We start from the raw sequence: 17,867 nt of genomic DNA on the forward strand, positions 1-17,867 counted from the left end.
CACTGCATTGCTGCCACAAAAACAGAGAACAAATTTCATCACGTGTGTGAGTGATGATCAACCTGATTCCGATATGGGTCTCTATTGTGGACTGAGAGTGGGAAGGGGCAGTGAGAGGGGAGTCACGGTTGGGAAAAGGGGAAGGGAGAGGGGATGGAGTGGGAAGCACCAGAGAGATGTTCTGTAATGATCAATAAACCAATTGTTTGGAATTAAATGCCCTTGCCTGGTGTCTCAGGGCTGGGTTTGTCTGTACCTGTGCCACCCCCCACCCCTGACACCCGATCTCTACTACTTGCTCCACGCCCCTCCTGCAACACTCCTTCCTCAGAGGCCTCTTTATTTGTTACAGGAGGTTCCAAATAAAGTGGTCACTGAGAGAAGTCAGTGATAATAACCTGTTTCTGATTGTGATTCCCTCAAAGAGCCAAATAATCTCCTTCTGCGCCATAACACCTCTGCGATGCCTTGACAACTGTGTAAGGAAATATCAAGAAAAAATCCCTAGGGCCTTCCCCCTTCCCAGTCCTGATGAAGGGTCTTGGCCCGAAACATCGACTGTTTACTCTTTTCCATAGGTGCTGCCTGGCCTGCTGAGCTCCAGAATGTTGTGTGTGTTGCTCTGGATTTCCGGTATCTGCAGAATATCTCATGTTTATGGTCCTTGGAACGGTTTATGTTACCTGACCATGTAGTGCTTTGTGATCAGCCTTCGTTAGCAGGAGTTTCTGAGCCTTATAGTAACTTTTATCCACCTTCTTCATGTCATCTCCAAACAACACCTGCTTTCCCGGCTCCTTCTCCCCTCTTCTCCCACGCCTGCGTTGTTCAGGTCTGCGGGAAGAGAATGCTTGAATTAAGTTTTGCCTTGAAAAGCAATACACAAACGTCATAACATTTAAACTGTTGGAATCTTTCAGCACAACTGGAATTACACAGATGAAGTTTTATTTACAGTGGAGTTTAAGGAGACTGTGCATTCTCCCTCGTGACCGGATGCATTACCGTCTGGAGTGGAGGTACCACGGTACAGGTCCGAGCAAAGCGGTAAACTCTGCCGGCTCCATGACGGGCACTACCCTCGCCACCATCGCGGGCACAATCAAAAGGCGGTGCTCAAGGAGCTGGCATCTATCAGAACATCTCTCCGGTGCTTCCCGCTCCCTCCCCTCTCCCTTCCCCTTTTCCCAACCATGATTCCCCTCTCCCTGTCCCCTTCCCACTCTCAGTCCACAAATAGAGGCCCATATCAGAATCGGGTTTATCATTACTCCCAGATGTCATGAATTTTTTTTTCAGAAACAGCACAGTGCAATATATAAAATTACTACAGTAATTTGCTATATTTGTACTACAGTTATTGTGCAAAAGTCTTAGTTTTTGCCAGAGCTCATGTAGCCAGAGCTACATGCATGAGCCTAAGACTTTTGCACAGTGTTCTAATTTATAGAATATTTTATGTATTGCCCTCCAAGAGGACCACAACCTTGTCGTAGGGTTTGGAGGCTTGCGTGCCTCAATAACCCAGAGAGCTGTGTTGGCTGGAGTCAGGACTTCACGCTTTGGTTCTTGGTAGGGTCACCCATGCCAAACAGGTCAAAGGGTAGAGGTCAGACTAAGAGTGGTCCACCGGTCCTCCAGGTTCTGGGGTCCAGCTCAGGACTAACAACCCTGGCTGGTAAAACAACGTTGTTACGGAATCAGCAATGAAGAGTCCTTCTACATCTGAGTGTGATGGTTTTCCTGAGCCTCCACCCGGGATTTGCACAACGTGACAGTAATAAAAACCATGAGGAAGCTACTGACATGACGAAGGAAGCCTTGAACACCATTAGAGATGGAGGACTCCCATTGGTGCATAGACACCAGTGACATAACAGGACGTAAGTGTGTATTGCACTATACTGCTTTTACAAAAACAACAGATTTCACAACGTGTCAGTGAGTCTGATAACTTTAAATTATCCTGGATTGTGAGTGAGAGAAGCTGAACTTTACCGGGGGTGAGCGGGAGGTGTCCTGTCACTGTAGGAGCAGAGGAGCATCCTACCAGGACAAATGGGATGGTGATCAGGTCACTGTGAATGCATTGCAAGCTTGGCCTTTGTCCTTGCAGTTGGTCTGAACACTCATGGCTGGCTATATTTACCTCCCACCTCTGACACGAGCTGAAATTTCAGATGGTGTTTGCCAAGTCCATTTGCTTTGTCTGATTCTGTCATCTCCCGTTCCCTCTCTGCTCACAGGTGCCCCGTAAGTGCCTCTACTCATCTCAAACACAAACATGAGAGATTCTGCAGATGCTGGAAAACTAGAGGAACACACAATAAACTCTGGAACTCAGCAGGTCAGGCAGCATCCGTGGATGGGTACGAACAGGTTCTGTTTTAGGCCAAGACTTTTCATCAGGACCGGAAAGAAAGGGAGCAAAAGGAAGAGTTAAAAGGTGGGAAGAGGGTGGAGCTCAAGCTGCCAGGTGAGACCAGGTGAGTAGGTGCGGTTGGTCGATGTAGCAAGAAGCTGGGAGGTGACCCCCAAAATAATCGAGAACCTCTCAACCTCTGCTTGGTTCTCACAGCCATCTGTGCCAATGATTTCCACAGATTTGCCACCCTCCGGCTAAAGAAATTCCTCCTCATCTCCGCTCTAAATGGATGTCCCTCGATTCTGAGGCTGTGTCCTCTGGTTCCAGACTCCCCAGCTATTGAAAGCATCCTCTCCACATCCACTCTATCTAGAAAAGCTTTATGCTATATCTCAATACATAGCAGAATCAGAATCCAAAATCAAGTTTAATATCACTGCCATTGGTTGTGAAATGTGTTGTCCTTGTGGGAGCAGTTCAATGCAATACATAACAATAGAAAATAAGAATTACAGTAAGTATGTATATACTGAATACATTAAATAGATAAATTAAGTTAATGTAAACATAGAAATAAAAAAGTAAGAGGAAGTGTTCACGGGTTCAATGTCCATTCAGGAATCCGATGGCAGAGGGGAAGAAGCTGTTCCTGAATCACAAAGTGAGTGTCTTCAGGCTCCTGTATCTCCCCCCAATGGTGGCAATGAGGAGTGGGCATGTCCTGGGTGATGGTGGTCTTTAATGATGGAAGCTGCCTTTCTGAGGCATCGCTTCTTGAGGATGACTTGGATGCTACGGAGGCGAATGCCCATGATGGAGCTGACTGAGTTTTCAGCTTTCTGCAGCTGATTTCAATCCTGTGTAGTGGTCCCCCCACCCCCCGCCATACCAGATGGAGATGCAGCCAGTCAGAATGCTCTCTACAAATTTCTGTAAAAATGTGCACGTGCCTTTGGTGACATACCAAACCTCCTCAAACCTCCAATGAAATATAACTGCTGTTGTGCAGAATATAGAAGAGATTTATTCGTTAACTGCTAATATTTTATGGGGATGAGAACAAAATCTCCCATTCTGGACCCACCTTAGTACGACAGGCCGTGTCTCTGCCGGTCTTGCCTTTACGCCTGAACTTGTCCCGCGAGGTGAACGTTCAAAGCGCTCTGGTCTGCCCTGGTGAAGCAGCAGGAATCTGGTAGCCATGACTCAACACAGTGGCTCGCGTCTGATATTTCCTGGAACAGAGAGGACACCCTGTTTCAAGTTCAAGCCTATTGTCACCTGACTGTCCATATATACAACCAAATGAAACTATGTTCCTCAGTGCTCCTACGAAACATATATCACACGCCGCACATAAACCGAAATATCACCATGAATACATTAATGAAATATAACTCAAAATGCATGGGTAAACATGTAAACAGTTCACTCTCCTAGTGATGAGACCACAGTGTTTCATTAGCCTCACATCCTGAGGGAAAAAGCTGTTCCCCAGTCCTGATGTTCCTTCCTGATGGTAGTAGGTCAAAGAGATTGTGGGATGGGCGGTTGGGATCCTCAACAACACTTCAGGCCCTTCACCTGCAACATGTCACAAATGGGGGTAGGGAGAACCCAGTGGCCCTCTCGGCAATTTTTATTATCCTCTGTACGGTCTCACTGTCGGATACCTGGTCAGTTTGCTGTGTCATTTGGGAGCAGGGCATTTTCAGGTAGTTGCTGCTCTTGTCTTCAACTTGATGTAGTTCACGGAACTGTGAAGCACGGTGTGGAATGGTAGTACTGTTGTCAAAGTGTCAGAGGGCAGGTGAGGGGTGCAGATTTACTCCCCGAGAGGACGTTGCTGAAGCAGATTGGTTTTCACAGCAGAGTATTGAGTACAGGAGCTGGGATGTAATACTGACGTTGTAGAAGACATTGGTGAGGCCTAACTGTGAGTACTGTGCTCAGCCCTGGTCACCTACCTACAGGAAGATATCAATAAAATTTACAAAGCTCTTTCTGGGACTTGAGGACCTGATTTATAGGGAAAGGTTGAGTAAGTTAGGATTTTTCCTAGGAATGTAGAAGATTGAGAGATTTGTTTGAGGTCTGCAAAATCACGAGGGGTATAGATAAGGTAAATGCAAGTAGACTTTTTCCACAGTTCCGTTTTACTTTTCCTTTAAATTCTGCAACAGCGCTCATTAAAGTCAGCAAACTGTTGACCCGATTCAGTCTCTGTCGCTCTCTGCTCTTGGGCCATATCCAAACGCTCTGACATACACTCATCCATATCCTTCCATTCCCTGCATATTCAAGTTTCCTTTCATATTTCTTTCTATTTAGTCAATGGTCTGAATTTATTGGTCCCAGCTGCCAAGGAGGAATTTGAAAAACTCGGATCCTGGTGTCTCTGGTCCTAGTTTAGTAACAAAGCCATTCCAGTTGTTCGTGACGGATAGGAACAGAGAATGGCTTTGTCTCGAGCTCGAATATTACCCAACCCTTGTGCTGACAGTCAGAACAGAATCAGGGTCATTGTCACTCACTATTAGTCATCAAATGTTCTGCTTTGTGTAGCAGTACAGTGCAGGTATAACGAATAGCTGTAAGTCACAAAAATAAAGGAATGAACAAATAAATTACTTACTTATTGAGATATACCCCTCCCGGCCCTTCGAGCCTCGCTGCCCAGCAATCCCCCGATTTAACCCGAGCTTAATCAAGGGACAATTTACAATGACCAATTAACCTACCAACCGGTATGTCTTTGGACTGTGGGAGAAAACCGGAGCACCCGGAGGAAACCCACAAGGTCAAGGGGAGACGTACAGACTCCTTACAGGCAGTGTCGGGAATTGAACCGGGGTCGCTGGTACTATGAAGAGCTGAGCTGACCATTACACCACTGTGCCGGCCCAAATAAGTAAAGTCAAGGCATTGAAAATCCCGTGCTAATTCAATTACCCCAAATTGAACGGAAGTGATAAATACAAAGAGAGTTTAACAATCCCCATGATCCCTGCAGAGCAAAGTGAAAACCAAGAGCTGGTGCAAAGGGAAATAATCCAAAGACTACCCATTCCAAGGAGGTGACACTGAGAAAATACAGTCCACATACTAAATGACAATAAAACCTCGCTTTTTTAAAAAAAAACTACCCCTGGTTGTGACACTGTGTCTCTCTACGCCTTTCCTATTCAATAATTGTTCAAGGGCCTTCAATTATTGTATTCTGTGGTTCTGTAGTTAGCGCCTGTAACCCAGGGTCAGTTCTGTCTCTGTAAGGAGTTTGTATGTTCTCCCTGTGACCGTGCGGGTTTCCTCTGGGTGCTCCGGTTTCCACCCACAGTCCGAAGATTTACAAGTCAGGGTTAGTAAGTTGTGGGTGCTGGAAGCACAGACTGCCCCCAGCATATCTTTGGGTTGTGTTGGCCACTAGCACAAACAAAACATTTCAGAGTGTGAAATGAAAAGAGAAGGTTGATAGCTCGGATTGGCTGTTTGTTTGTAGGGCTGTTCATTTGTAGGGCTGTTTGTTTGTAGGGCTGTTTGTTTGTAGGGCTGTTCATTTGTAGAGCTGTTTGTTTGTAGGACTGTTCGTTTGTAGGGCTGTTTGTTTGTAGGGCTGTTCATTTGTAGGGCTGTTTGTTTGCAGGGCTGTTCGTTTGTAGGACTGTTCGTTTGTAGGACTGTTCATTTGTAGGGCTGTTTGTAGGACTGTTCATTTGTAGGGCTGTTTGTTTGTAGGGCTGTTTGTTTGTAGGGCTGTTTGTTTATAGGGCTGTTTGTTTGTAGGACTGTTTGTTTGTAGGGCTGTTTGTTTGTAGGGCTGTTCATTTGTAGGGCTGTTTGTTTGTAGGACTGTTCGTTTGTAGGGCTGTTTGTTTGTAGGACTGTTCATTTATAGGGCTGTTTGTTTGTAGGACTGTTTGTTTGTAGGGCTGTTTGATTGTAGGACTGTTCGTTTGTAGGGCTGTTTGTTTGTAGGGCTGTTTGTTTGTAGGGCTGTTTGTTTGTAGGACTGTTCATTTATAGGGCTGTTTGTTTGTAGGGCTGTTCGTTTGTAGGGCTCTTTGTTTGTAGGGCTGTTCGTTTGTAGGGCTGTTCATATGTAGGGCTGTTCGTTTGTAGGGCTGTTTGTTTGTAGGGCTGTTCGTTTGTAGGGCTGTTTGTTTGTAGGACTGTTCATTTATAGGGCTGTTCGTTTGTAGGACTGTTCGTTTGTAGGACTGTTCATTTGTAGGGCTGTTTGTAGGACTGTTCATTTGTAGGGCTGTTTATTTGTAGGGCTGTTTGTTTATAGGGCTGTTTGTTTGTAGGACTGTTCGTTTGTAGGGCTGTTTGTTTGTAGGGCTGTTCGTTTGTAGGGCTGTTCGTTTGTAGGGCTGTTCGTTTGTAGGGCTGTTTGTTTGTAGGACTGTTCATTTATAGGGCTGTTTGTTTGTAGGGCTGTTTGTTTGTAGGGCTGTTCATTTGTAGGGCTGTTTGTAGGGCTGTTCGTTTGTAGGCTGTTCGTTTGTAGGGCTGTTTGTTTGTAGGACTGTTCATTTATAGGGCTGTTCGTTTGTAGGACTGTTCGTTTGTAGGACTGTTCATTTGTAGGGCTGTTTGTAGGACTGTTCATTTGTAGGGCTGTTTGTTTGTAGGGCTGTTTGTTTGTAGGGCTGTTTGTTTATAGGGCTGTTTGTTTGTAGGACTGTTCGTTTGTAGGGCTGTTCGTTTGTAGGGCTGTTCGTTTGTAGGGCTGTTTGTTTGTAGGACTGTTCATTTATAGGGCTGTTTGTTTGTAGGGCTGTTCGTTTGTAGGGCTGTTCATTTGTAGGGCTGTTTGTAGGGCTGTTCATTTGTAGGCTGTTCGTTTGTAGGGCTGTTTGTTTGTAGGACTGTTCATTTATAGGGCTGTTCGTTTGTAGGACTGTTCGTTTGTAGGACTGTTCATTTGTAGGGCTGTTTGTAGGACTGTTCATTTGTAGGGCTGTTTGTTTGTAGGGCTGTTTGTTTATAGGGCTGTTTGTTTGTAGGACTGTTTGTTTGTAGGGCTGTTTGTTTGTAGGACTGTTCGTTTGTAGGACTGTTCATTTGTAGGGCTGTTTGTAGGACTGTGCATTTGTAGGGCTGTTTGTTTGTAGGGCTGTTCATTTGTAGGGCTGTTTGTTTGTAGGACTGTTCATTTATAGGGCTGTTTGTTTGTAGGGCTGTTTGTTTGTAGGGCTGTTCATTTGTAGGGCTGTTTGTTTGTAGGACTGTTCGTTTGTAGGGCTGTTTGTTTGTAGGGCTGTTTGTTTGTAGGGCTGTTTGTTTGTAGGGCTGTTCGTTTGTAGGGCTGTTTGTTTGTAGGACTGTTCATTTATAGGGCTGTTTGTTTGTAGGGCTGTTCGTTTGTAGGGCTCTTTGTTTGTAGGACTGTTCGTTTGTAGGGCTGTTCGTTTGTAGGGCTGTTTGTTTGTAGGGCTGTTCGTTTGTAGGGCTGTTTGTTTGTAGGGCTGTTTGTTTGTAGGACTGTTTGTTTGTAGGGCTGTTCGTTTGTAGGGCTGTTCGTTTGTAGGGCTGTTCGTTTGTAGGGCTGTTTGTTTGTAGGACTGTTCATTTATAGGGCTGTTTGTTTGTAGGGCTGTTTGTTTGTAGGACTGTTTGTTTGTAGGGCTGTTTGTTTGTAGGACTGTTCGTTTGTAGGGCTGTTTGTTTGTAGGGCTGTTTGTTTGTAGGGCTGTTCGTTTGTAGGGCTGTTTGTTTGTAGGACTGTTCATTTATAGGGCTGTTTGTTTGTAGGGCTGTTCGTTTGTAGGGCTCTTTGTTTGTAGGGCTGTTCGTTTGTAGGGCTGTTCGTTTGTAGGGCTGTTTGTTTGTAGGGCTGTTCGTTTGTAGGGCTGTTTGTTTGTAGGGCTGTTTGTAGGGCTGTTTGTTTGTAGGCTGTTCGTTTGTAGGGCTGTTTGTTTGTAGGACTGTTCATTTATAGGGCTGTTCGTTTGTAGGACTGTTCATTTGTAGGGCTGTTTGTAGGACTGTTCATTTGTAGGGCTGTTTGTTTGTAGGGCTGTTTGTTTGTAGGGCTGTTTGTTTATAGGGCTGTTTGTTTGTAGGACTGTTCGTTTGTAGGGCTGTTTGTTTGTAGGGCTGTTCGTTTGTAGGGCTGTTTGTTTGTAGGGCTGTTTGTTTATAGGGCTGTTTGTTTGTAGGGCTGTTCGTTTGTAGGGCTGTTCATTTGTAGGGCTGTTTGTAGGGCTGTTCGTTTGTAGGCTGTTCGTTTGTAGGGCTGTTTGTTTGTAGGACTGTTCATTTATAGGGCTGTTCGTTTGTAGGACTGTTCGTTTGTAGGACTGTTCATTTGTAGGGCTGTTTGTAGGACTGTTCATTTGTAGGGCTGTTTGTTTGTAGGGCTGTTTGTTTATAGGGCTGTTTGTTTGTAGGACTGTTTGTTTGTAGGGCTGTTTGTTTGTAGGACTGTTCGTTTGTAGGACTGTTCATTTGTAGGGCTGTTTGTAGGACTGTTCATTTGTAGGGCTGTTTGTTTGTAGGGCTGTTCATTTGTAGGGCTGTTTGTTTGTAGGACTGTTCGTTTATAGGGCTGTTTGTTTGTAGGGCTGTTTGTTTGTAGGGCTGTTCATTTGTAGGGCTGTTTGTTTGTAGGACTGTTCGTTTGTAGGGCTGTTAGTTTGTAGGGCTGTTAGTTTGTAGGGCTGTTCGTTTGTAGGGCTGTTTGTTTATAGGGCTGTTTGTTTGTAAGGCTGTTCATTTGTAGGGCTGTTCGTTTATAGGGCTGTTTGTTTGTAGGACTGTTTGTTTGTAGGGCTGTTCGTTTGTAGGGCTGTTTGTTTGTAGGACTGTTCATTTATAGGGCTGTTTGTTTGTAGGGCTGTTCATTTGTAGGGCTGTTTGTTTGTAGGACTGTTTGTTTGTAGGGCTGTTCGTTTGTAGGGCTGTTTGTTTGTAGGACTGTTCATTTATAGGGCTGTTTGTTTGTAGGGCTGTTCATTTGTAGGGCTGTTTGTTTGTAGGACTGTTCATTTATAGGGCTGTTCGTTTGTAGGGCTGTTCGTTTGTAGGGCTGTTTGTTTGTAGGGCTGTTCGTTTGTAGGGCTGTTCGTTTGTAGGGCTGTTCGTTTGTAGGGCTGTTTGTTTGTAGGACTGTTCATTTATAGGGCTGTTCGTTTGTAGGACTGTTTGTTTGTAGGGCTGTTCGTTTGTAGGGCTGTTCGTTTGTAGGGCTGTTTGTTTGTAGGGCTGTTTGTTTGTAGGACTGTTCATTTATAGGGCTGTTCGTTTGTAGGACTGTTTGTTTGTAGGGCTGTTCGTTTGTAGGGCTGTTTGTTTGTAGGGCTGTTTGTTTGTAGGGCTGTTCGTTTGTAGGGCTGTTTGTTTGTAGGGCTATTTGTTTGTAGGGCTGTTCATTCAGCCTGAGGACCAATTGTACACTGATGGTGTCACCTTGACTGGTGACGAAATGCATGTGTCCCGAACTCCAGGCTCGGCCACAACCGTACAAACAAACATCTCCCAGTAGGCTTCGACGTACCCACTGAGGTTAGGTGGGTCGACAACTAGAGGTCATGGGATAAGGGTGAAAGGTGAACTGTCTAAGGGAACATGAGGGGAAACTTCTTCACTCAGAGGGTGGTGAGAGTGTGGAATGAGCTGCCAGCACAAGTAATGGGTACCATTTAGATTTCAGTGTTTAAGAGAAGTTTGGATAGGTTCATGGATTGGAGGTGTACGGAGTGTTCCAGGGAATAAAGGCCTCAATCATAGAGCCATACAGCAGGCCCTTTGCCCCATCTTTCCCTTGCTGAACCATTTAAACAGCCTTGTCCCATCCCTAGTCCCTAGTCCTAATTTCCAATGTCCCAGTGCAGGTCGATGGGAGTAGGCAGCTTAATTAATTCAGCACGGACTAGGTGGGCAGAGAGGCCTATTTCTGTGCTGTTCTACCCATGACAAATAAAATTTAGTCTCTTCTCTTTACCTTTAGTTTAAATTGTGAGAGAATCGACACCATTCAATACCTCCTCAAACGTATGTTCAGGGGCACAGAGTCCTCGAGCAGATTTGAGAGCCCGTGAGCTGTCCACTCCACATCATGTTGTGACCCACAGCAGCTGAAATCCCAGCCACGGAAAAGAGGACATGGGTGGCGAAATGCCACGAGGTGAACCCTCACCAGTGCCAGAACTATCTGCAGAACTTTGTTCGAGACCATGATCTCAATTCAAATGCATTGCTGGGCTGAGGGGCCGAATTCGGCCCCGACACCCAGTTGCCACTTCATTAGGAACACCTGTACTCCTGCTCGTTAATGCAAATATCCAATCGGCCAATCATATGGCAGCAACTCATAAAAGCATGCCGACATGGTCAAGAGGTTGAGTTTTTGTTCAGACCGAACGTCAGAATGTGGAAGTTAAGGGATCTAGGTGACTGATTGTGGAATGATGCGGTGGTTTGACTATTTCAGAAACTGCTGATCTCTTGGGATTTTCACATACGACTGTCTCTAGAGTTTACAGAGAATGATGTGAAAAAAAATTCAGTGAGCAGCAGTTCCGTGGGTGAAAACGCTTTGTTAAAGAGTGAGGTCGGGGGGAGAATGGCCAAACTGGTTCATGCTGACAGGAAGGCGACAGTAACTAATAATCATACATTACAACAGTGGTGTGCAGAAGAACATGCAACGTATTGGACATTGAAGTGGATGGGCTACAGCAGCAGAAGATCATACCGGGGTTCCATCCCTGTACCTAATAAAGTGGCCACTGAGTGTATGTCAAATGTCAGCTCTGATTAGACGACACAGAGCTGAACTTTGCTGCAGAGAATTCTGCCAACACTTACTGCCTTTGGGGGATGCCATTTCAAAGTAAATTTATTATCAAAATACATAAAGAAGCCCGAGACTCATTTTCTTGCGGGCTTTCACAGTAAATACAAGAAACACACAAAAACAGTGAAAATGCTGACATTGGAGAGGGTTCAAAGGAGGTTCATGACAATGATTCTGAAATTGAAAGGCTTGTCATATGAAGAGTATTTGATGGCTCTGGGCCTCTACTCACTGGAATTTAGAACAATGAGGGGTGTGGGGGGGGGGCTCTCATTAAAGCCATCAAATGTTGAAAAGCTTCGATAATGTGGATGTGGAGAGGATGTTTCCTGTGGAGGGGGAGTCTAGGACCAGAGGGCGCAGCCTCAGAATAAAGGGACGTCCTTTTAGAATGGAGATGAGGAGAGATCCCTTTAGCCAGAGAATGGTGAATCTGTGGAATTCAATGCCGCAGGCGGCTGTGGAGGCCAAGTCATTGGGTATATTAATGGCAGAGGTTGATAGACTCTTGATTAGTCAGGATATGAAGGGATACGGGGAGAAGGCAGGAGATTGGGGCTGAGAGGGAAATGGATCAGCCATGATGAAATGGCAGAGCAGACTCGATGGGCCAAATGGCCTGATTCTGCTCCAAGATCCTATGGATTTATGGTCTAAAAGCCACACACAACAAACACGGACAAACATCCAATCAGCAAAAGACAACAAATTGTACAAGAATAAACTGTAAAGCAAAATACAGTAATAATATCAGATAAATAAGCAATAAATAACACTGAGAACATGGGTTGTAAAGTCCTTGAAAGTGAGTTCGTAGGTTGTGGAATCAGTTCAGAGTTGGAGTGAGTGAAGTTATCCACTCTGGTTCAGGATCCTGATTACAATGTCTAATCCTGAAGGCATTCTCCACTTCAAACTGAACCATTCAGGTTTCAGCTTTAATGAGGAGGCAACCTCTTTATCAGCGTTCCATCTCGAAAAGCAAGGTACTCACCAGTAGCTGGTTAAATTCAGTTGTCAGGAGTCGGAAGGCGGAGGTTATGACGAGAGTGTTCAGTCCGAACGAGAGCCGAAGGACAAATGCGAGCAGCCGCTTCCCAGCTGCTGACAAAAGGAATGACCCACAGTGAAAGGAAATGTTGCTGCTGTTCATTGTGACCTTTCCAGTCCGTTATATTTAGAAACTTAATTAATCACCTCAATAAATATAGAGAATAAGACCTTTGTTCTCTTTTCTTGGTCTTTAACTAACATGGACAGTTATATCAAAACCAATGATCTATGGCTCTGAGTGTTCAGAACCAGAATCAGGTTAATTATCACTGACATAGAAAACGTAGTACAGGCCCGTCGGCCCACAATGTCCTGCCAAACTTTTAACCTACTTTACAGCTCCATTGCGGGTTCAATTCCTGCCACTGCCTGTAAGGACTCGACTTTTAATTTAATGTTTTGAAGTTACAAAACATAACAGACACTCAACTGGAAGTATCCGGGTTGACAGGGTGTTAAGAAGGCTTACAGAACGCTTGTTTTTATTCGTCGAGGCATTGAGTTCCAAAGTCAAGAGGTGACGTTGCAACTTTATAGAACTCTGGTTAGGCGACGCCTGGCCACCCCACTGCAGGCAGGATGTTGGGCGCGGAGGAGTTTACCAGGATGCTGCCTGAGAGACTGGACGCTTTTCTTCCATTGGAATTTCGGTTGTTTTCTTTGGAACAGCGGTGGCTGAGGGGAGACCTGATGGAGGTTTATAGAGAATAAACAGGGAGTATCTTTTTCCCAGGGTTGAAATGTCTCGTACTAGAGGGCATGTGCTTAAGGTGAGAGGGGTAATTTCAAAGGGGGATGTGAGGGGTAAGTTTTTTACTCAGAGACTGGTGAATGCCTGGAATGTGTTGCCTGGTATGGTGGTCGAGGCAAATACATTAGAGGCTCTTAAGAGACGTTTGGATAGGCACATGGATGTGAGGAAGATGGAGAGATATGGACATTGTGTAGGTAGGAGGGGTTAGTGTTTGGGTGTTTCTGATTTGCTTTTTAGCTGGTTCAGCACAACATTGTGGGCTGAATGGCCTGTTCCTGTGCTGTACTCTTCTATTTTCTATGACAATTACAACTTAAACATAAACTAGAGAAGACCCAACTACAACACATTAAAAACCCTGAAGGGCAACAATACAAAATAATTATAATTAATAAAGTACAGGGAATACATAAAAAACAGCAAACTATTCAGAATACCCTACCGATGACCTGAGGTTGTGACGACCATACTCCAAGCTCATTTTATTCCATAGCGCTGCCCAGGCCTCAACTAATCACGATACAAGTGTTAACCTGGTTTGCTCTCACAAAATGCAATACCTCATACAGTACTTATCTGGAATGAAAGACATTCACCAATCCTCAGAATCAGGTTTAATATCACTGGCAAATGTCCTAAAATTTGTTAACTTTTTGGCAACAGCACAACACAGAACCTAATACTATAGAAAAAACTGTGAATTACTGTAAGAATATATATATATAAAGTAGTTAAATAAGTGGTTCAAAAACTGAAATGAAAAAGTAGTGAGGTAGCATTCATGGGTTCAATGTCCATTCAGCAATCAGATGGCAGAGGGGAAGAAGCTGTTCCTGAATCACTGAATGCACACCCTTAAGCTTCCATACCTCCTTCCTGATGGTAACAATGAGTAGAGGGCTTGTCCTGGGTGGTTGGGGGTCTTTAACAATGGACGGCACCTTTCGGAGTCACCACTCCTTGAAGGTGCCCTGGATACTACAGAGGCCAGAGCCCACCATGGAGCTGACTAAGTTTACAACTCTCTGCAGCTTACTACGATCCTGTGCAGTAGCCCCCCCCCCCCCCTTAAAAGACAGTGATGCAACCAGTCAGAATGTGCTCCACAGTACATCTGTAGAGGTTTCTGAGTGTTTAGGTGACAAACCAAATCTCCTCAAACTCTTAATGTCGTGCCTTCTTTGTAGTTGCATCGACATGTTGGGTCTAAGTTAGGTCCTCAAAGATATTGACATCCAGGAGCTTGATATTGCTCACCCTCTCCACTTCTGATCCCTCTACGGGGACTGGAATGTGTTCCCTCGTCTTACCCTTTCTGAGGTCCATAGTCAGCTCTTTGCTGATGCTCATGTTGAGTGCAAAGTTGTTGCTTTGATACCACTCAACTAGTGGTCAGCCCCCATACCTAACTGATCGAGATCCCTCTGTAATTCTTCATAATGTTCTACACTTTCTACACCACCTATTGAAGTACTGTCCACAAGCTTACTAACACACCTCATACCTCTCAAAATTGTTGATCTCTGTTATGAACAGTAACAGTTCCAGCAGCAACACCCCGTCGTTCGCCAGTGGACACAGGCCTCCAGTCTGAGAAACAACCCTGGATCATCATGCCACTACTGAGTCAGACTGCTGTCTCCCATGCGATCTAACCATGAGGCTAACCCTGAATAGTCTGCCATGAGGTCCTGACGAAGGGTCTCGGCCTGAAACGTTGACCATTCATTTCAACGGATGCTGCCCGACCTGCTGAGTTCATCCAGCTTGTTTGTACGAGTTGATTTGACCACAGCATCTGCAATGTACTTTGTGCTTACTTTGTCAAAGGCCTTGCTAAAATCCAGGTGGACAACATCTAGTGCCCTTTCCTCATCTACCCTCTTGGTTACCTCCTAAAAGAGATCTATCAGACATGACTTCCCACAAACAAAGCTGTGCTGTCCCCGATCAGACTCTGTCTCTCCAAATGCTGGCAGATCCAGTCTCTCAGAATTCCCTTCGGCAATTTGCCCACTCCCCTTTGTCAGCTTCCTGGCTTGTTTTTGCTACCTTTAATATCACATTAACCACTCTCTAGTTCCCCGGACCTCGTTAGTGGCCAGATCTGATGCAGATTCTTCTCCTGCTTCCCACAAGTTCTGAGAATTCATCAGGTCAGGTCCTGGGGTTTATCCTCCTTTTTACACTTCAAGGCCTCCGATACCTTCTCTCTTCTAATTCACATGTCTTCCCATCCATGAACAATCCTTCTCGTGTTCAGAGGAGGGAGAACAACACCTTTTGAAGTTCAACATCTTGCTGGGAGTAAAACAAAGTCTGAACCTCTGAAACATCACGCACTTTTGATCCATCCACTGCAAAATTCAGGACCTCCCGGTGGCTACCTATTTCAATTTGCCTTCCCATTCCCATTTCAATTTGCCCGTCCATGGCCTCCTCCAACACCACAATGGGGCCACACTCTGGTTGGAGGAGCAACACCTCATTTGCCATCGGGATGGCACATTGGTCTGCCTTCGGTCGGTGTGGGGTGGTTCAGGAAGATTCCACAGAATCCCCCTTCTACTTCCCCTCATTCTCCTCTCTCCCCTCCTCCTCTCCTCGTTCTCTTTCTCGCCCTGCATCCCCTTCCCCTTCTCCTCTCCTCATCCCTCCTCTCTCTCCTCCTCCCCTGCCCATTCTCCTCCTCACTGTCCTCCCCTTAATCCTCCCTCCTCTCCTCTTCTCCCCTTCTACTCCTCACCTTCCTCCCCTTCCCTCCTCCTCCCCTCCTTTTTCATCCCTTCTTCCTCTCCCTCATTCCTCCACTCTTCCCTCCTCCTCCTCTCTCCTTCTTCTCCTCACCCTCCTCCCTGCCCTTCCTCACCCCTCCTCCCCTCCCTTTTCAACTATGCCTCCATTCAGCGTGGGAACCAGAGAAGATGAACTGATACAAAACTCTGAAGAGTGTCAGCCAAAAGAATCCCAAGGCAAGTGAACGAAACAAGTTTGGGCCAGTCACCATAGAAAGATGACATGATATCTAAGGTAACAGCTTTTGCAATCAATCAATTTGGCCAACTCCACCTTTTTATTCGAATCACGATGGATGTGAACAGACAGGCAGACTCGGTGGCTTGCTGCAGGCAGGTAATAAATGCAGAGTCATCAGTCTGTCAGTAAAACAACACACACAACGTACTGGAGTACCCGTCTTTAAAGATTAGTTTTGTTTGTCGTCACAACATCGAAACATACGGAGAAACGTGGCTTTTACGTCAACGGCCAACACAGTCCGAGGATGTGCCGGGGGCAGCCTGCAAGTGTTGCCGTGCTTCTGGCACCAACATAGCACGCCCACAGCTTACTGACTCTAACCTGTACGTCTGTGGAATGTGGAAGGAAACCTGGAGGGAGAATGTACAGTACAAGCTCCTCACACACAGCAGTGAGAATCGGATCGGGTAGGCCCATTTCTCTGCCTGTTCCTGCCCCACTGTAACTTGTGTCCACAAACCTCGACTCCATTCTATCCCCTTGGTTCAGTCCAGTCCCACCTACACTTCTTATGCTCTCAATTTTCTCAGCTGACTTTCAGTTCCCTGGGCCTGACTGCCTCCTGACGTGGCCTCCTCTGCGTTGGTGAGATCTGTTGTAAATTTGGGGCCGGCTTCATCGAGCACCTCTGCTCCATCTGCTAAAAGAGGAACTTCCTGAAGATTTAAATTCCGATTACCATTCCCATTCCAACGTGTCAGTCCATGACCATTTTTGCCACGAAGAGGCCACCCTCAGGGTGGAAGAGCAACACCGTTTCCATCTGGGCAGCCTGGTGGCATGAATACTGATTCCTCCTTCCAGTTTTTTTCCTTCCCTTCCCTCCCCCCACTCTGGGCTTTGACTTGCGGTAGGGTTACCCATGCCAAACAGATCAAAGCTAGAGGACAGACTAAGAGTGGTCCACCGGTCCTCCAGGTTAACGACCCTGATTGGTCAAAATATAATTGTTATGGAAACAGCAATGAAGAATCCTTCAACATCTGAGTGCGACGATATTGCTGAGTCTCCATCCGGGACTTGCATGACTGACAGTAGTGAAAACCGAGAGGAAGTACTGACATGATGAAGGAAGCCCTGAACACCACCAGAGATGGAGGACCTTCATTTTTGCCCTAAATGCCAGCGGCATAACGGGCAATTGACAATGGCAATTCAAGCTGAGTAATAAATTAAGTTACCAGCCATGAATGCACACATATATCATTTCATACAGTATGTATGCACACACAACCTCTTTGACTAACTCTATATTCCTGTTGTGAGAGGTGGAAATGGGTAAGGCTGGCCAACAGGGCTCTGGCGAAGTTTCACAGGCCAATCCCCTGTACAGGGGGTACAATGGATTGCAGAAACACTGATGAACTCCAACCAGACCATCGACTTTGTGAGAAGAGGCTCATTATCGAGTGAGCGGATGTCACAGCATAGGGAAAGTCATCAGGATCCTGTACAGCTGACGACTTTTTTGTCACTGAAGTTGCTATCTACCTTGTGTGCCTGAATGTGAGAACCATGTACCAGGCAGGAAAGTCCACCATCATAGAGATATTGTTGAAAGGATGAGGATGTCAAAGCCAGGATCAACAAAACCAAAGTTGTTTTCAACATCTTGAAGAAAGTGTGGACAAGTAGAGTTATATCAAGCGAAACCAACATCAGAATCTTCGACTCAGATGTTGAAACAGTGTTCCTAAATGGCCCTGAGACATGGAAAACAATAAAGGAGACACTGCAAAAGCTGCTGGCTTTCAACCATCAGTGCCTGAGAAGAATCCTAATCATCAGATAGACTGACAAAGTAACCAACCGACACCGTGGGGAAACACCAACCAGGAGTCCATAGACACAAT

General features: G+C 45.6%; 1 protein-coding gene across 1 annotated transcript in view; it reads right to left on the reverse strand.

Moving 5' to 3' along the window:
• Window positions 1-12,282, reverse strand: part of myom3 (myomesin 3) — a 123,515-nt gene extending 111,233 nt beyond the window's left edge. The window contains exons 1-3 of the mRNA XM_073028296.1: window positions 12,163-12,282; window positions 3,450-3,600; window positions 684-834 (exon numbers count right to left, since the gene is read on the reverse strand). Of these exons, the coding sequence (XP_072884397.1) occupies window positions 684-834; window positions 3,450-3,568 (270 nt within the window). The 5' untranslated portion in view covers window positions 3,569-3,600; window positions 12,163-12,282. The remainder of the gene's footprint in view (window positions 1-683; window positions 835-3,449; window positions 3,601-12,162) is intronic.
• Window positions 12,283-17,867: the final 5,585 nt, after the last annotated feature.

This window comes from Hemitrygon akajei, chromosome 24, assembly GCF_048418815.1.
Source record: "Hemitrygon akajei chromosome 24, sHemAka1.3, whole genome shotgun sequence".
NCBI classification, from domain to species: Eukaryota; Metazoa; Chordata; class Chondrichthyes; order Myliobatiformes; family Dasyatidae; genus Hemitrygon; species Hemitrygon akajei.